The 19,319-nt window shown below is 48.3% G+C and overlaps 2 protein-coding genes across 2 annotated transcripts; one reads left to right on the top strand and one right to left on the bottom strand.

Annotated features, from left to right (window-relative positions):
• Positions 1–473: 473 nt before the first annotated feature.
• Positions 474–5,743, bottom strand: trhra (thyrotropin-releasing hormone receptor a). The gene is made up of 2 exons (XM_029130452.3): positions 4,599–5,743; positions 474–2,690 (listed from the first exon to the last, which is right to left on the bottom strand). Exons 1-2 carry the CDS (start codon positions 5,403–5,405, stop codon positions 2,265–2,267), a joined length of 1,233 nt encoding a protein of 410 aa, XP_028986285.1. The 5' UTR covers positions 5,406–5,743; the 3' UTR covers positions 474–2,264.
• Positions 5,744–12,164: 6,421 nt separating this feature from the next.
• On the top strand, positions 12,165–14,147 carry LOC114843701 (transmembrane protein 74). The gene is made up of 2 exons (XM_029130515.3): positions 12,165–12,460; positions 13,046–14,147. Exon 2 carries the CDS (start codon positions 13,113–13,115, stop codon positions 13,944–13,946), a length of 834 nt encoding a protein of 277 aa, XP_028986348.1. The 5' UTR covers positions 12,165–12,460; positions 13,046–13,112; the 3' UTR covers positions 13,947–14,147.
• The last annotated feature ends 5,172 nt before the right edge of the window (positions 14,148–19,319 follow it).

Here is a 19,319-nt window from a genome sequence, read left to right as displayed (position 1 = left end):
GAGTCTCTCCCCTGTAACTGGCTCACAATAGCAATTTGTCTGAGGGAACCAGACCGGGTGCAATTATACGGGATGTATAAGAAAGGTGAGGGGACGCAGCAGTGAGTTAACCCAGAGGAGAATTCAAACGGGGTGTAATATCAGTGACAGGCTGCAATTTATTCAACACAAAGATCACGTCCATCCACCAATGACCCAGGTTAAACACAAAGGAAGCCCTGTCAAACTTGAATGTGAGGCTGAGTTGTGTGAAAGCTGGACCTCCCCGTGCAGAGTAGCTCCAGTCCCACCCTCCGACCCGCTGATTGATGCATCGGGGGGCGGCCGTGGCTCATGAACCAGCTCCCCGTGGCTGATGGATGACGGAGATCTTCATCTCTGCCCGTGGCAGGTCCGCATTGGCGGAGTGCAGGAGCCCGTCCTACAGCATCGCTTGAGGTGGCAGTAAAGTAATAACGCAGCATCCGCTAGGCTCTGCTATCACGGCGCCTTTATTGTAGTCAAAGAACATTACAAAATAGTCAACAAACCCATCCAACAGCAAGACCAGACGACAGCTACGTTGGAACAGAAAGCGTCATCTCAAATGGAAAAAGATCGTGTATCGGGTTTTCTCATCTTCGTGTTCTAAAAATCGAAAGCATCACAACACAACTGCTCGGCATGTATCAAGAGGGGAATTAATAAAAGTGCATGTTACACAACAAACTGTAGACGTTAAACTTTTCTTCTAGGCTGTTTAGAGAGTATTTGCGTAGGATCCACGGACGTGTGTGAAATGATAGAGAACACTGTGACGGAACAATGGCTCAAAACAAGCTATTATTCTAAAAAACGCGCTCGCTGGCACACGTCTCAAAACACAATATCTAATTCATTTCACATTGCACTGCACAATCAATTTGGAGCAACTTCTATAGAAGACAAAAAGCCTGCTGCTTAGGATGGAACGGGCCCCGATCCCTCGCGGCGCTCCCCGAGAAACAGCAGAAAATGGCCCCTTTAATCGCTGGGTGAGCTATGTACAGACTGCGCACGGCACCGACTCCAGCACTCGGCACTTTGTTGCGATCTATTTACACATTCCGTCAATGCTCTGAGGAGATAAATCACAGGAAAGCTGTGAGCTCCACAGTCGTGGGCCACGTCCATGACTTACCGCCACACAAGTGACAAATGGCCTGAATTTGCACATCAGATTTATACACACATGGCTCATTATGACACACAGCACCTTGTGGGCATCGGCGCCGTCGGGACCCAGGGCCCGCAGAACCTTCTTAGGGTTTAGCTGATTTTAAAACGACACAGCGGGTTTAATTGAGCGTCTGTAATATCCATCCCTTTCTCACGCTTGGACCTTTTTAAAAGGTCATGTAATTCCAGGCCCGCGCTTTCTCTCCAGTAGCGAGATTAAAATGTCACGGCGCCGCGCGTTCGGATTCATTCGAATTCGTTCGAATTACACGGCTCCCGGTGGCGAGAGAGCGGAGGAGCGGGCGCGCAACCAGCGGAAAAGCGCTCGGGGTCGGTTCAAATGAAACCCCGCGGTTGTGCGACGCCAGCAACAAAGGCTGTTTGCGAAGGAGGGGCGACGCACCGCCGATAACGTTCCCTCCTTGACAGCACAGCGATAATCGGCTCAAACGCGGCTCGGCTGAGCACTCATTTGAAGGTAATGTTCAGAAATGATATGCTGAAGCTCCAGTCGCACACGTAAAACCACAAACTTTAAAATGAAGGTGTGATTCTATTCCTGCACAGCTCCTGCGCCTTCCCCAGCAATTAGACCCATCCCGAAGAACAACTGGAGAGCTTCTCCCCTCATAATACCTCTCTTTATTACCTTTGTAAATATCTAAACAGTCTCTTCACAAACTCTGTGAAGGGCTGTTGATTCAACCACATCATCGCTGCGGACGGCTGAGCTTGAACTATTATTATACAGAGGTGTGAAACACCTGTTGGTCTAATGGATGCCATTAGCGTGAGGTGCACGGCGGCCTGCATTATTAACGCTTCCTGTTTGCTCAGATACATTAGACCCCTCTTCACCATCGCAGATGTATCGGTAAACTAGATTTTGGCCTGCAGCGTGCGGCTGCTGGTCCCGTCGCGCCGTGTTTGGGCTGTAGCAGACAGGCTTGTCAAATAAAGGGGGCGTCCTCCACAGAGAACACTTAAACATCAACCCTATGTGTACATTTCGTCCGCACGTGTCCGTAGTGTCCGCGCTGCAGCTGTCGGGAGCTCCGATCTTCCCCTCAGGCTTTGACGTCGCTCCCGGACAGGGACGGCTCCTCGCGCGGCCTCTTGGCGCTGACGGGCGCGTACTGATCCGTCGGCGTGTGCAGCTCGTCCATCTCGGTGGTGAAGTGGTCGGGGCTCTCGCCGTTGGACATGTCCTTGATGACGCTGTAGGTGAGCGCCACGCTGTAGGACGCCGGCTTCTCTTTGCGCTGCGGCCCGCAGCGGCACAGCTTCCTGAAGGCCGCGCGGAACTTCTGCGACATGGCGTTGTAGATGACCGGGTTGATGGCGCTGTTCAGGTAGATGCAGAGGCGGCAGAAGAGCAGGAACCAGGTGTCCAGGTAGGCCTTGTCCAGGAAGGAGTTGACCACCACCAAGGTGCGGTAGGGCATCCACAGCAGGGCGAAGAGGACCACCACCACGGCCAGCATCTTGGTCACCTGCAGGTTGAAGGACAGATTGTGTTAGATTCAATTTCTGTCCTGCAGTTCAGCCCTTATATTCAGTCTGTATCCATTTCACCCTGTACCCAACCGACGCTGGCTTTTAACGAAACATCCTGCTCAGCGGTTTTTGACAGACCAATTTTAAATTGTACTGAAGTTACCTTGTTTGTGGAAAATGCTATTTGTTTGGTTGCACAGTGAAACCATCAGCTGTTTCTTGTTCTCCACAGCTGCCTCCACCTGAACTCCGAAGAGGCCAAACCCCCCTGGTTTCTGTGCATAGGTCACACAGATGACACTGGGAATATCCATCATTTTTGTATAGAAGTGCTTGGCTGCTATTCAAATGTGAGTTTACACCGTGAGGACCTGATGCTTGCGTTTGTTTTAAGATGCCGACATGGCATCGCAGAGGAGGAGGACCAGGAGCAACTCTGGGTTGTGAAGGAAACAGAACAGTCTGCGCCATCTTCATGGGGGGTGGAGTGTTTTCCTGCTCCATGTCTGACATTTACAGCTTCATGTTGTAATTAAAAATGGCCACAAAATGACATAGAATCGTTTTGTTTTAATATCAAGTTCAAGAAAACAATTCAAGGCAAACTTTAGAACCATGTACTGTGTATTTGGTGCATAAAGCCATATTCTCTAGTTTCAATCACACTTTTGTTGCTTAAACACATGTATGACCAAAACATCTGCAAACGTCAGAATTATTCAGTAACCAGTAACAGTGACAGCATCTGTGTAGGTGTCAGATCAAAGCGAGCGCTTCAGGGTCTGGATGAACAAACTCACAAATGTAATTTGATTATTATAAAATCGCGGGTAATTAACTGTGACGCATATTTGTGTTGTAACACATCAGCTGCAGCGAGGTGAGTCTAACTGGGTTGAATGTAATTAGCCAGTGAAAATTCCTAGATCTCATTAGCTCCTCGACCTTTCGGTAATGCAGTAAGGGGCGTGGTGAAGGTATGGATCGCTGCCTGTGTCCACAGCGAGCTGGTTACACTAATCAGCAGAAACACATGCGACGGTGTGTTTGCGGATTAGTGAGAGATAAACCGCAAACAATACATCTGGGTGAAAAAAAAGCCAAAAGTCTATTTGAGTTGAGGCTAAGTAATTGAACAGTGGAGTTCCCTCAGGGCTCCAGCCCCAGTCCCCCACGTTGTCCCCCCTTGATCTGATAAACAAGCATCCATCTCTGCTGTCCACCTGTGTGTCTGTGGTTTGTGTCTTCATTGCATTCTCTCTTGATCTTGTCTAGAATGTATTGGGGAACCTTGTTCTGTGCTGGGCTGATGCAGGATTGACACAAATCATGAGCAAATATACTTAATAAATGTGGGGTGACAGCCGACAAGGAGATGAAACAGTTGTATCCAAATAACAATCATACTATTGTGTAATGTGTGAAATAGGTGCTTTAGACTCCAGTGTCTGTGTCAGTCTCTCATAGCGTCTCATATTGATTGATATTGATATTGATTTTCAGAATTCGGGAATGACGTCACGGAGTTCGGAGCCTCGGGCCAGGTGGCCAAGAGGTCAGAGGCCCCATAGAGAACCAAAAAAAAACACTTAAGACAGACACGTTTATGAAAACGAATTCAAAACTATCAACTAGACTAAAAAGCGTAATGGTGTAAATGAAGAATAACGGAGACGCCAAATGACTAAAGGGAGACTCAGTAAACCTCCGAACTCTGTTCTCAAAGAGCGTCATGGTTCGATGCATGTGCAGAATTCGGCATGTCTGTGAAAAGGGGTCGTAATCTTACTTACTCTGTCTTTTCTCTGTCTACTTTTTAAAGGACATCCCGTCATTTTGAGCTGCACATTCTCCCCTGTACGCGCGCTCCCGCGCGTAAAAGCGCAGCGGCTCCGGTGGCTCACCTGTCTGCGGGACGCGGCCGTGGTGCTGCTGGAGGAGTTGGTGCTGATCATCCTCCCCTCCCGACTCGTCTCCTTCTTCCACTTCTTGGAGCTGTCTTTGGGATCCGAGGGCAGCGGGTTCAGGAAAAGGATCCTGGCGATCAGTCCGTAGAGCACGGTGGCCAGCATGAGGGGCAGCACGTAGAACACCGCGAAATCCGTGAAGTAGATGGGCAGGTAGTAGCTCCGGGACACTTTGTAGGCGCAGCTGAGCAGCACCACGTTGTCGTACGCCAATTTCGTGGTGTCCGACAGGAACAGCCACATGACGCAGTACACGGACGTGAGCGCCCACACCAGCATGATGATCTTCTTCGCCCTGGACAACGTGCACAGGAACTGCGCTTTAATCGGGTGGCAGATGGCGATGTAGCGCTCCACGGTGAAGGCAGTGATGGAGCAGGACGACGCGTTTATTCCCAGGTACTGGAAATAGGTGATGCCCAGGCAGCCCGCGTAGCCGTACACCCACTGGCCGTACAGGGCGTCGGTGATGTTGGGCAGCCCGGCGGCCGTCAGAACCATCAGGTCCGCGACGGCCAGACTCACCAGGTAACAGTTGGTGGGTGTCCGCATGTGCTTGGTGGTCAGGACCACCAGTATGACCATCACGTTCCCCACGATGCCCACGCCGCATATGAGGGACACCAGAAACACACTGGCCACTTTGTACTGAGTGGTGTAATCAGTCCAGACGCCCAGGGTGTGATTGTCCTGCGCCGACGTGTCATTGTCCACAGTCACGTTGTCCATGGTGAGGTTGTCCATAGCGGGGACGCTGTAGCTCTGCGCGCTTTACGCAAATGCCACCATGGAGTAAATGAAATCAGAAAAACTCTCTCTCAGTTGCAATAAACTTGAAGGGGCCCAGCGAAAGGAGCCCAACAGGAGTCCTCCAAAAAGCCAGTTTCACCTACATAATCCATTAAAATCCAACTTGGCACGTGAAATCCAGTGCATTTCCCACAAAGACGCTAAAAAGGCTGAAGTTTGCGCAGAGCAGAGGCGTTAGCGGCAGCTGTGCGTCCTGCGCCTGCCTCCCAGCTCACACAGTCATGACTGAGAGCTTCCCGCAGAGCCTCTCCGCTCCTGAGAGCCTCACGCACCGTGCAGTCACAGCTGACACTGGAAACACCCCCCCACTCCTCATGTTACGGGCTCCCATGCGGTTGCGCTTCATGCGTAAGTAGCGATTTTTCTTCTGGTGCAAACCTGAACGTTAACTTCTGCTTCTTCTCCTGCTTCTTCATTATAAATCCCGTTATGTAACCCACCATGTGAATCGAAACAAGTACAAGGACGTTTCTGCCTATATTACTCACGCATTTTGTGTAAAAGCCCAGGGTGTTTATGAATTGTTGTGGGCTAATTCTCTTAATAAATCCTCTACATTTCCTGAAGCCATAATAGAAAATTCCCGAGTTTCAGTGACATTAACGCATCCAGACACTTAAAAACAGCCATCATTCTAATAAACCTATTTTGCTTGTGCTGCTTTGATGCTGCTAATAGTCAAACATACAGTATGAACATATCTGTACGTAAATATTGCATTGTAATGTAAAGTAATGTAAAGTTAGAAAGATATGTTGCTTGTTCTTTGCTTTATTTCAAACGAAAATATACATGAACAGTATGAAGAAAAGCAACAGGAAATTAAAATCCTCCTTTTATAGTTTAACAGGAGAAAATGTGAAGGTTGAAGAGGATCTGGGTAAGAGATGTGTTTTTTTTTTCTTTCTGTCATATTATGTTTCAGTCAGATTTTCTGTGGAGAATTGACCTTAATAGCTACACAAAACATAAATGTCCTCCTGTGTGTAACTAAATGTCAAATGATGTAAGAGATGGATTTGTGAAAGCACTGAGCCGTCTAAAGGTTTCATGATTTGACTTCAGAATGGGCAAAAAGTTAAATAATAGATGTTTTAACAATGTTTATTAATTTTTTTGTATGAGTCATCTCATACAAAAAAAACGTACAGAACACAAATATACAGTAGCTCCCACTTGAGCAGCACTGGGCAAGAATGGAGAAAGGGAGAGTCTTAACAGTAGAGACAGTGTCTGATGTGGAGACTGTGTTAAACGCTCACAGTCTCTGTCATCTGTCTCTGACAGCATCTCGATGACTTTTCATGGCTCGCTGACGAGATTCGCACCACTCGAGGACAGCGCGGAAATTAAAACGTAGAAGAAGAGCGTGTGGGGTCCGGGGAGCGGTGACGGCACGCGGCCGTCGTCCTCCCCCGAGGCCACACACCTGGAATATTATCTGCAGGAGAGTAAAGACGAGGTGTTTGCCTGATCTCCCCCACCGTCTTCACTTATCGCCATCTGCGGGAGAGCGGATGAGTGCGGAAGGGCCAACGCACATCTACGGGCTGGTGATTTTCCCACTGGTGATCAGCATTTGCCCCCTCCCTCCGGTGATTCAGGTCCCGTAGCCAAAGAGATAAACACAGCGACTGCAGCTTTGGGCAGTCGCTCAACACTAGTCCAGATTAGTGTTATTGTTATTTCCGGGGACGCCAGAGGATGAAATTACTCAGATGTCAGCACAGCAGACGATGCAGCTGTTCATGTGATCGTCTACGCGTGCATCTCCATCCCGGGAGGCTGGTTAGCGACGGAAGCTGAAAGACTGCTGATTCTGAACTGTGGCTAGATTAGCCTGATTACCTGACTATTAGCGGCGATGCTCTTGGATGTCAATAGAGGATTAATGCGGTTTAAAGTGCTCTTCAGTCTCTTAATCTGTATCAGGCTAATTCTCTTTAGTTAACCACATAATCCATCACATGGGAAAAAGCGAGCAGCGTGCGGATTTAGCAAAGACTGTACTTGCCGTACCTTACGGCACATACTTCAGAATCATGAAATAAATGATGTAATTGTATCGCTAATCAATCAGAACTACAAAATTGGTTGAAACTACACACAAACAACAGCAAATGTCCGTAATAACAATGAATGAAAAGGTGTGTCCACACATTTAGCACGTTGCACGCTTAGAGGGCAGAGGTCAAGGGTCACCTGCTGCCCGTGGGTGTGGTGTTCAGGGTGTGGATGAACTAATGAGACGCCAATCCCACATAACTTACCAGGCGATGTTAATTCAATATCGATCCCCTCCTGTCGGCCACGATGTATAGCACGGTGGCCAAATGAAGTGTCCGACTTCGCAGGGACACCGTGACGGATCGCCAGGCGTCACAGCAGGGGTCGCAGAGGTAAATTCACCAGCGGGAGGGAGACTGTGACGGCGCTGCCTGCACAATGCATCCACCACAGCTGTCACACACAGCATGCCCCCCAAGTAATTTTAAAGTGAATATTGATTTTGTTTTTTTTTTCATAACGAGAATGAATGTTTCTCTATTTATCCATTTGTTCAGTGGAAAATATTAACAGCCGTGCAGGTGATTACAGGCCAGGCTGAATCTGTAAACCCATCACACACTGGCCTTCCTCCACTCTCTGTTGTCTCCGCTTCACGATCACAGTGCACCTGTCAGTCTCTCATCTGCTGCACAGGGCTCGTGCTGCAGGCAGTGCCAGCTGTCACGGGGGCGAGAAGTGGACGGGTGGTGTCCAGCTCCGTCCGAGTGGACGTTTGCAGGGAATAACATGCCTCGGCTGCACACAGAGACGCAGCCAGCACACCTAGAGACATACCTGGATGTTTATCTGCGCAGCCGTCTGCTGCCGGAACGGCATGGGAGCAGCACATTGGGCCCACAGGCAGACCCAGATGTGTCCTGAGGGACTGTCTGCTCGCAGAGGAGACACTTCATCATCCATTTATCATTAATATTAAAGCAGAAACAAAAAAATCAATAAGCACCTGAATAATATAATGTTCAGGATTGGAGTATTTTTCACTCATTCTCTACTATATTGGTGGCAGACATGCTGGAGCCAATTCATTAATTAATCATTAAGCATTAAGCAATCATTAATCTTTGCATTGCAGATGTTTTGCAGATGTTGCATTTCTGTTGGACGAAAACTAATTCTTTTACATCAAGTTATTTACTTTACAGAGTTTATGTATCTACTTTATCAATTTATTGTGGTTTAGGTGATGGATGGCTGCTTTTATGTAAATATGAACAAATAAAAATGGCAATATTGAGGTGCAGTAAAAGTGAAAGGACCTCATAATGGTCCTTCAAACCCTACTTGATCCTGGTTTTTGCAGCCTGCTTCCCTGTAACCTTGGGCCGTCACTGCCACCTCCTGGTCCAACGCTGCTATCGACACACTGAGGACCAGAGCTGCTGCAAATACAGGCTGAACGTCACCTGAAAGAGACACATGCAAGTGTGTGAGCACGAGTGGAGTACAGTAGTTCTTACTGATGTACCATCTAAAGCCTTTAGTGTGAATGTATTACAGTGGTGTATGTATGCTGCCTTTTTTGTTTTTCTTCGGAAACAAAGGTCAATGTCACATCTAACGTTTATCATTTTTCCCCAGACTTTATTTATAGCGTACCTTGTGCATCAGTGGCTGATATTTGGCCTCTTTGAAGCTTTATCTAATGCTGAACAAGCAATAAACGAGATGCAGGGAACACTATTAATACCAGGCAGAACTGTCCTGTGAGTGGCTCTTATTCACAGATTCCCAGCAGTGGTTCTGGTAATATAATCCATTGTTCATCTGCTGCAGCCTTTTGCTCCTAATTGACAATTCAAGGTAAACATTGGATTGTTTAAAGCAGTAGTGCCAGCAGACTACTCAGTGCTTGGCTCGCTCACTTCACCAAACATAAATGACGTCTCTGGCTGTAACTCAAGACTTTTTTTTAAATTTACCTAATGAATTAAACTCGTCTCGGCCTGTCTGAGCGGCTCGTCTTATCACTGCAGAGTGGTCCCTCTGACTTTGGGCTCCGCTCGTGGCGCGCGAGGAGCCTGACGGCGGATTTGTCAGAGTAAATGGGATCGAGCAGCTGAAACATGCGTTTGTTGTGTCATAATTAGGCTGCAGTTATGACTGAGTGCATCAGGAGGGAGTCAGAGCTGCGGAGGAAGCAGCGAAACAGGACATTCAATTACCACCGAGAGCCGTGTAATGCAGGAGCAGCTGTGGCTGCGAGGTGATCGCATCGCATTAATTATGGTAAAGAGACAATAAAAGAGATGAGGAGTTGATGGAGTGGCGGAATTATCAGAGACGGCCTGAATCCCTTTCTCCTCTTTTTTGGTGACGTCTTATTTATTCATGAATCGTAAATCTTTGAACATGCACACGCACACACACACACCCACGAAATGGCCATTATTATTATCCTTCCATTATCGCAGCCCGTCTGTGGGAGCAGCCGCGTTGCTTCAATTAGGACTGCCACAGTAGATGAAGCGCTGTGTCCAGGTCCTGAATATTTCATGGCTGTGTGTGCCACCGTGACACACGCCCAGCGTCCACCTCAGGCCCGTCCTGTCCCGTCCTTTCCTGTCCGCCTGCATTTTCAGCTTTTTAAAAGCTGCTGCATACTCCGTGCTCCAGACCTCCCAAACGAACCCGGAGGACTGTGAACACGCACTTATTAATTATATATACAGTACAGTAGCACTGCTGATTGCTGTGGTGGCACACTGCCCTAGTGTAGTGTGCACTATTAGATACACAGAGGTTTCTTATCAGGAAAGGATAGCTCATATAAGGATTAGGTGCAGTTATTGATAAATAGCTGGCTACTATATATGTATTCATGTATATATACATGTTGTGTGTTAACCTTACATCTGTATCCTATTAGCTTATTGCCTGAGGCAGCAGGTGCTAATGTGGTTTGAGTCCGTGCTTCCAGTACAGCGACATAAACTGTCCTGAGTCCTCGTTTGGGCTCCTGACCATTTTAAGACAGATTCCATCTGGTCAAGAGTCAGGTTAAATATGGAAACCATCAGTCTAATTGGACGGCATGTACTGTAGGTCACATTGGGGAGCCAAGGTCACCTCAGCCATGCGGTTCACACTCGAGGGATTCACGGGGGTGGACGGACTGGAGGCGAGTCGGGCGCATGTCCTGCTCACGTCATACTCACATGGAGACAGCATGGAGTGCAGCATGCTTAGTGGTGGGGTGTAAATACACTATATGTGCTGTTTAAGCTTCCACAGCTTATCACAGGTTTGCCTGGTGTCATTTAAATACACTGAATATGTTACACATGCAATATTAATATATCCCAACTGGCTTGGTTTTCCCAAATGGCAGTCAAAGGCCAAGCCTTAATATTCAGATCTTGGTGTGACCCCTACTGATGCTGCATGTAAATATGACCATATATGATTACCGGGTGTAAATTCTTACTGCAGCTATAAGCACGTTTTGCTGTGGTGACCGTCAGACACTGAGAGGTTCCTGCAGCTCCTGGAGCAGAGGTCACTCTCTCATTCATGAATTCACTTCATAATTCAGATTGCTATGCGTGCATGGCTCCTCTCTCGTCCTCCCGGACTCATAGGGTCTCACGCCTCCCTCCCTCATAGACTCATATTGTATAACCCTTCTTCTGTGCCGTTGGCTGGAGACACACCGAGGATTTGTAGCCTTTACGGAAGCGCCAGCTCCTCTGACACCCCCCCCTCCTCCTCCACAGCCCGGTGTCCTTGCTAGCAGGAAAAGCGGTGCACTGTTGCAGACAGATAGCATCGGAGCATCTGGTGTTATTCCACGTATGTGCGCGCCGTGAGACGCTTCCTCTCCCGGTTCTGGCTGAATGGACCAAGGTTCTGACCCAAAGCCGCCATCATTGTTGCATCAGACACCGACCCGGCTGCGTATCGCTGCCTTTGATCTGTGGAATAAATGAATGGAGCAAGTCATTGTGCGCCTGTGCTGCTCCGGCTTTCCCTCCCCTTCCTCCCACCCTGCCTCTGTCTTTACTCATCTTGTAAATGGAGTCCTTTCGGGAAGCGAGCCAGAGCCACTCACCTGCTGCAGCCGTTGGGAAGAAGCGGCGACTATATTTATAGCTGCCGCCTGCTTCTGTTACGGCAGGCTGAACAGTCAGCAGCAAATGAATATTCGCTTTAAAGTGGCTTTAAGCTTTTAAGCGGTCGGTGTCCTGCACTTAGCATGTAGTTTATAACATGTCAACTTTCAATTAAATGTGCCTTAGTTACTTGATGTGATAATTGCTTGTCATTCATCTTCAGTGATGAGGCTGACGAAGACGTGCACTTTCCAGCGGCTTCCTGCACATGAACGAGCATTAGATCTGTAGATTAAACGTTTGACATAGTAACCTGAAAAAAATAGCACGGAACAGATGGTGCATGTTATCAGCATCTATGTTTGCACGGAACCACAGGCTGCATGCAGATTATTTTCTCCATCTCCGTCGTCTTCTTGTGTGGGTTCATCCCAGGGGAATCGCTGTGTTGCACCTGAATGATGTTTGGAATAACGTAGAGTCTTCAGCAACTTTATGGCACTGGCCCGCCTTCTCGTGCCTCGTGGCTTGTCTCCTCCACGCGCAGGGCGTCGCCAGTAGAGCGTGGCCGTCCAGTTCCGGGGTTTCCTCCAGCCCCCTCACGTCCTCGCGCCGCCCGCGTTGACTGGCCGCTTATCTCCGTCGGCTCGCAGATAGCGGCGCTCCTCTCAGCGCGTGCAGCCCGAGCGCCGTGCGTGGGAGGGACTTACACAGAGCTCCCCTCGGTGCAGCCTGCTGCCGCGGCGTCGATCAGGGGGGGAATCCAGGCTATTCAAGGCATATAAGGCTCTTTATCTGCTCCCGTCATGCGGCCCCGCTAAGATGTAATGGCTGCGAGTCAGAAGGCGGAATGGATGCTGAAGTAGCGCGGTGAGTTTATTCCGCTTCTTTGTATATAGGTTTGCGCAGTCTGGGAGGGTTTTTTTTTTCGAGGGGATTAGAGGAAAGAAAATAAAGCCGGATTCTGTGTGATAGGTCCACCCATATTCAGGGGAGCGTCTTAAATCGGCTACTGAATTCAAATAAAGTGTGCAGGACCGTCCAGACCCGTCGTTTAGAAGTAGTGATTGTATTTTCCGTGGGCATTGCTTATGTTTATGGATATTTGATGTTTGGTTTCCAAACACTTCCAATGCATCAATCACCAGGTGGGGTCTTTTTAAAACACTCGGAGTAGATCTCGATCTTGGTTTATGAGGATTGTGCTAATTGGATACAGGGCTAATTTGGATAATCAGCGTTACTATAAGCCTCTTTCAAGAATGGTGTCCGCGGCTTTTTCCTAAACGATCCAATCAACTTTAAAGTCTTGGTGTTGTCACTATGGATGCGCTTTTAATGTTACTCACAAGTTTTGTTGCGCATTAGTGAGTACGGAGCCCCGCGCGTTGCAGAGGAAGTAATGTAATTAAGATGCGCCGTTTAACTAAACCAGTGGGTGTTCTCTCCTCTCAGGGATGTTCTGGAGTGAAAGCGTCGTGGGAGGAAGCCTCCGAGAGAACGAGCGCGCGGCGACAAACGAATGGCTTCTCCAGAGCTTCTCCCCACAGATGAGCCCGACTCTCCCGGCGTCCTTGACCGGGTTTCCGGCGACCTGCACGTCCGCAAGGCGGGCGGTTCGACCGGAGGAGCGCTCCCGGGGGAGGCGGGCTGTAACCCGGCGCGCAGCTGCCACGGTCCGCGTCTCTCGGCCCCGAGGACGGTGCCGCGCAAGGGGGGCGCGGAGGTTAAACTCGGTCACCTCGGCGAGGAGAGGATCCGGGTCTGCTGCGACGAGGAGCTGGAGACGTCGTTCACCTACATTGACGAGAATGTCAACCTGCGACTGGCCAGCCCCGACTCCAAGCGTAAAAGTACTCATAGAGCCGTGCGCAACGGCGAGCCTTGCTCGGAGGCGCTACCGGAGCTCTCCTTCATGTCCGAGGATGACCTCTCCATCGGCGAGGGCTCGGGGAGTTCTGTAGACTACGGCTTCATCAGCGCGGTCACGTTCTTGGTGACGGGGATCTCCTTGGTGATCATCTCGTACGCCGTGCCGCGCGACGTGGTGGTGGACCGGGACAGCGTGTCGGCCCGGGAGATGGAGAGGCTGGAGACGGAGAGCGCCCGCATCGGCGCCCACCTGGACCGGTGCGTCATAGCCGGACTGTGCCTGCTCACGCTGGGCGGCGTGGTGCTCTCCACGCTGCTGATGGTTTCCATGTGGAAGGGGGAGATGTACAGGAGGAAGGTGGTGGCTTATTCCAAGCGCTCGGCCAAACTCTACGGCTCCATAAGCCTGAAAACTAGATCCAGCCCGAGCCACTCATCTGCGCGCTTGTCCCTGGAGGAGGAAATGCAGGACACTTTGACTTAAGACGCTGCTCTGCACATAACCTTATACAGGGGGAATTAACGCCATTCACCACATGCTGTAGCCTGAGTCTGCAAGAGTTTGTCACATATTCTAGAAATAGCGCTGTATTGTATTCCATAGCAAAAAAAAGCATAACAGGAAAACGGAAACGAGCAAAATGATTTTTTTAAAGCACCGGACAATAAAAGTGGCCATGAAGAATGTTGAGAGGTTTGTGTCGCATACACTGGACCACATGTTTGTACCCATCTCAGAGAGCTTCCATTATTACAGCTATTCATATTTAATGTGAATGTTTCCAACAGCAAAAAAAAGTGCACATACACATTTCAGGAAGTGAGGGAAGCGCGTGTCCCGGGGGCAGGAGGGGTGGGAGAGGGGGGGGGGGGGGGGGGGGGGGTGCAAAGCTGTCCTCGTCCACTTTGTCGCGGGGGAATCAGCCCAGTGGTCCACGCGGTAATATCCAGTGACAGCCGCTCTCTGGTGCAGTGCTGAGGTAAGCCAGTAAGCCTGGCTCCGTGCATTGGAGCCAAAGCTCCGTGTCGCTTCGACTGCGCTGAGCGCTTTTGACTGCGTTTGACAGCGCTGACACGCGCTGCACCCTGTCCCCACTCCGCTTCCGCCCCTTTCATCCAACCGCATCCCCTGGTGCTGCGCTGCGCTCCCGCAGAACGTCGGCGCTCGCTGCAAATTTTTCGAGGGTGCGACCAATAAAACAACAACAGCCAAGTGCCTGTGACACGTCACGGCTCGTCGTTGCTGGTCTCGCTCGCTCCCCGTCCCTCCGCACGTGAGGATGGGCTCAGGAACTCCTAAAAACACATGAAAGAGTTGCCCCACTTCCAAAACCTTAAGCCATCACTACTTTGAAGCACTAATTACCTCTCGAAATGTGAGCGATCATTCTTTATAAAAGGATATATATGAAGTGATTTACTGACAAAAAGGTTCAGAACAGACATTTATGAAGTGGAGACTAAAAATGTAGTGAACAGACCCATTAAGAACCTCACTTTCTTACGTATGCAGGGTTTTAGTCCGTGTGGACGCAGCCTTCGCTTTCTCTCTGATGGTTATTAATGTATTGTGAACAGAATGTCACGCAGTGCTCTAGAAGAAAAGTATTTTTGTTGGCTCATAAATCACTAACAATACAGTTCCTCCACACACACACACACACACACACACACACACACACACACACACACACACACACACACACACCACACACACACACACACACACACACACACACACACACACACACACACACACACACACACACATGGTGTGTGTGAACCCAAGTGTTGAGTTCTGCTTAATGACTCTCAGCCAGTGCCACCGCGTTACCTTGGGTTCCTGTTCTTTCCTTTTCAACCTGTTTCAAGGCTTCCATTCAAAATGACATGAGTCAGCCTGCGTAAATGGGACGCGTAGGCTGATTACCCGTCAGTGAGTCGCCGCAGGCCGCACCGATGCCATGCTTTCATTCAGCCGCTCTGCTAATATGTTGTCTTGTAAATAAAAGTGTTGTAAATGCGTGTCATTGCTCAGTTTTACCAGCTGTGGGCTGCAAAGGCGGGTGTTTAGAGGGTAACGAGGTGGTCGGAGAACACGATCCTTTAAAAATCATTTGTCTAATCTGAGTAATGAATAATGTGTGTGTGTGTGTGTGTGTGTGTGTGTGTGTGTGTGTGTGTGTGTGTGTGTGTGTGTGTGTGTGTGTGTGTGTGTGTGTGTGCGCGTCCACCTGAAACACAGCCGTCTCATTTTTAAAAGGTAATAAACAATCAGATGAAGAGGTTTCCAGGAAAGGTAATGAAATGTAATGATTGTGTCCTCACAAAGGCTGTAAATCCCTGCATTGCGTATGAAAAATGGATGTTTCATCTAGAAAGCTTCTCTGGTGATGCTGGCCTTTTCAGAGTCGGCGTATTTCCTGCTGCCTCCCCTCGGTTGCGCGGCCACAACATCAACTTGTTGAGCGTGTGATGAGCAGCCAGTCACCATAACGTTAATATAACTATTGAGTGGGTAATGTAAACTATGGCAACAGAATAGCTGCATGCATGGTGTTATATTCCAAGGGAGGGGCAACAAACAGGCGGTTTTCAAACAGACACAATTCCTCCCTCGCTCTGCTTCTCTGTCTTTGTCCCTCCCTCTTCATCGTCTTCATCTTCCTCTTCTTCTCTCCCATCGGTTGGCACTAGGCCTCACAGCCAACACCAGGCGCCCACTCACCCAGCCAACCAAGCGTGTTCGGGGGATTTAATCAGGGATTTGCTTGAAGCGGCAGCGTTTCACGCAGCAAGGCAGAGTGCGTTTCCCGAGGTTTCGTGCATAAGCTCTTTATCCTGGAGCGGTGCACGGCTAAATCGGCCCTTATTGATATTTGGTGGCTTCCTCTGTGAGTCAGTGCCTTCAGGTGAGGCAGGGAAGCAGCCTAGTTGCTGCCATCAGCTCCTTTTTCGACGCCCTCCACTCTGACACAAGTGTTGAGCGCCATCCTAGAAACGCTCCCATTGGCATTCAAGCAGTTCCTCTTGATGTATGAGCCATGTTGTAAGTTTAGATCCGTCTGCGCTCAAAGACTCGGCTAAATTCTTGTTTTCCATCCTGGCAAGTTGAAAAGTCTGTGGGTCATTCGTTTGTTGAATCTGTTGAGTCCGCTGAACAGCACTTTGTCGTGTCATCAAGGAACAACTGTCTGAGGGGAGACGCGATGCTGTGAGAGAACGCGAGACTCTGCGAGAACAGCACGAGAAATTCAACAAGGCGGCGCGACACCGGTAGTAAACAACAGCGCGACAAACTATCCGCCAATTTAAATAAATAACTACCTTATTTTACGGAAAATAATCAACCACCCTACCATTCTGGATAACACCGAAGAAAGTTTCGAGTATATCGACGAGTGCTTCGAGCGTCTGGTAATGGGGAAAAAGGAGACGGCTCCCAACAAGCGTTCCCGTCCGTCTGACTCACCTGAGTCACCTGGAGCTAGCTCGGCGGATAAAAACATCACGGACATCCTGGAGTCAATCGAGAAAAAAATATCAAGCTTCGACGCACGTCTGGCGCTAGTGGAACTCCTCCACAAAGAGTTTATGGCCCTCCGCGACTCCCTGGAATTTAGCCAGCAGCAGGTGATTTCTCTCACAACCGAGAACGAGGCCCTGAAAGGAACGGTGCAGTCCCTGACGGAGGAAGTGGCTCAGCTGGCGGCCGAAAATAAAAAAATAAAAGAAGGTATCATCGATCTGCAGGCCCGCAGCATGAGGGACAACCTGGTGTTCTCTGGGATTCCAGAACAGGCGGAGGAAAACACTGAAACCACAATTAAAAACTTAACATTAAACAACAGATGAAGATTCCAGCGGAAGTTGTCGACAAGATGGCGTTCCACCGTTCGCATAGACTTGGAGGAAGACGACCGGATGGCCAGTGCCCTCGACCCATCGTTGCCAAGTTTCATGACTTTAAGCAGAAGGAACTGGTTAAGAGCCGGGGCAGACAGCTGAAGGGAACCGACTACAGCGTCAACGAACAGTTTCCCAAGGAGATCCTCGACCGCCGCCGCCGACTGTTCCCCATCCGTAAGAGGTTCATGGCAGAAGGCTGCAGGGCTGTCATCAGCGTCGACAAACTGTACGTCAACGGAGAGCTCTACCGGGACCGGGAAGCAACTCCGTGGCTCTACTAGCAGGTGGTATGTAAAAACAATGGTTTAATGTATAAGGTTTGTTAAAAAAATAATAGATGCAATGCAACTATGTGTTATAACTTTACATCCAGTATTCAAACTCGTTCTCTCGCAGATGTTTCATGTAAATGTTTATTGTCATTCTAATGTCACTCACTCACTCACTTTGCAAAGCGCTCACCATACGTAATCACTCACTTTCCTTTCACTTTAATTTTCCTTCCCTTTACTCTTTTTCCTTCACCTACTTTCACTCCACACTGTCTACATCCTTTTCTCTATTCTTCTTCCACGTAGTCAGCCAGCTATGTAGCCCTCCAGCAGCCACACACAAACATCTACTGCACAGGGGAAACACGTGCACATACATAGATAACACACAACTCAGAATACACAGGTACTTAAGGTTAACCACACACCTAAAGTCTGTCACACTACATACACACAAGACTAGTGATCCACAGCAGTCAGGTAAGATATGACACCACTGAAGATTGTCACTTGGAATGTACGTGGAATCAAAGAAGGAGAAACGATTTGAAATATTTAACCATTTGAAAACCCTACAAGCAGACATTGTTTTACTACAGGAAACTCATATTCCCAAAATTATAAATTACACTCTGGCATCAGCAGAGTTCCCACATGCTTACTTAGCCGGTTACAATTCTAAACAAAGAGGGGTCGCCATCCTGATAAATAAAAAGATTAACTTTACGCATAACGATACCATTGTAGATCCAGAAGGGAGATATATAATCATTAATATCTTGATAGGAAACATTAGGAAACATAGTAGGAGGGGACTTTAATTTAGTATTTCACCCAGAGTTGGACAGGCTAAGCAAAGCTGTGAGCAACAGGAACTGGCAATCAGTACAGACCTTAAAACAGTACATGGATGACTTTGGTCTCTGTGACACATGGCGTTCTCTTCATCCTACATCCAGGGAATATACCTTTTTCTCACCAGTTCACCACTCTCACTCCCGTATAGATTATATTTTAGTAAATAACTCAGTCTTACAAGATGTCTCTGACACCAATATTCACTCTATCACAATCAGTGATCATGCACCAATGTCCATTTCGTTGATTAAGACAGCCACGCCATCAACCAGGAATTGGAGGTTTAATACATCATTACTCAATGATCAAGACTTCATCAGTTATGTCAGGAGAGAATGGAAAACCTTTATAGAAATCAACGATACACCGGAAATCTCACCCTGTGTTCTTTGGGAGACTGGGAAGGCAGTTATGCGCGGTAGAATTATTTCATATTCATCACACAAGAAAAAAAGGACATGTTACTTGAATTAGAATTAGAGCAAAAAATAAAATCTCTAGAGATTAAATATGCAGCCTCTCCAACCAATGATGTCCTAGAAGACCTAAAGAATCTAAAGCTGAAATTAAATAATATAATTGATTGCAAAACTCAGTTTCAGATAGACCAATTACGCTGGGAGAACTTTGACCGTGCTAATAAATGTGGTAAATTTCTAGCTAACCAATTAAAAAATAATAAAGAGAAACAAATCATCCATTCAATAACTAATAAGGAAGGCAACATTACTCGTGATCCCCATGAAATAAATGATACCTTTAAAAACTTTTACCAAGAGTTATATACGTCCCAAATAGATCCACCCACCTCAGCCATA

Source organism: Betta splendens, chromosome 16 (genome assembly GCF_900634795.4).
Source record: "Betta splendens chromosome 16, fBetSpl5.4, whole genome shotgun sequence".
Lineage (NCBI taxonomy): Eukaryota > Metazoa > Chordata > Actinopteri > Anabantiformes > Osphronemidae > Betta > Betta splendens.
The sequence above is the reverse complement of the archived record's forward strand: the minus strand, read 5'-3'. Positions and strand labels throughout refer to the sequence as shown.

Coding starts and splice junctions, on each gene's coding strand:
- trhra (XM_029130452.3), bottom strand. CDS start 5,405: ATGGACAACCTCACCATGGACAACGTGACTGTGGACAATGACACGTCG. Junction 2,691..4,598: donor CGGCCGCGTCCCGCAGACAG/GTGAGCCACCGG, acceptor TTCAACCTGCAG/GTGACCAAGATGCTGGCCGT.
- LOC114843701 (XM_029130515.3), top strand. CDS start 13,113: ATGGCTTCTCCAGAGCTTCTCCCCACAGATGAGCCCGACTCTCCCGGC.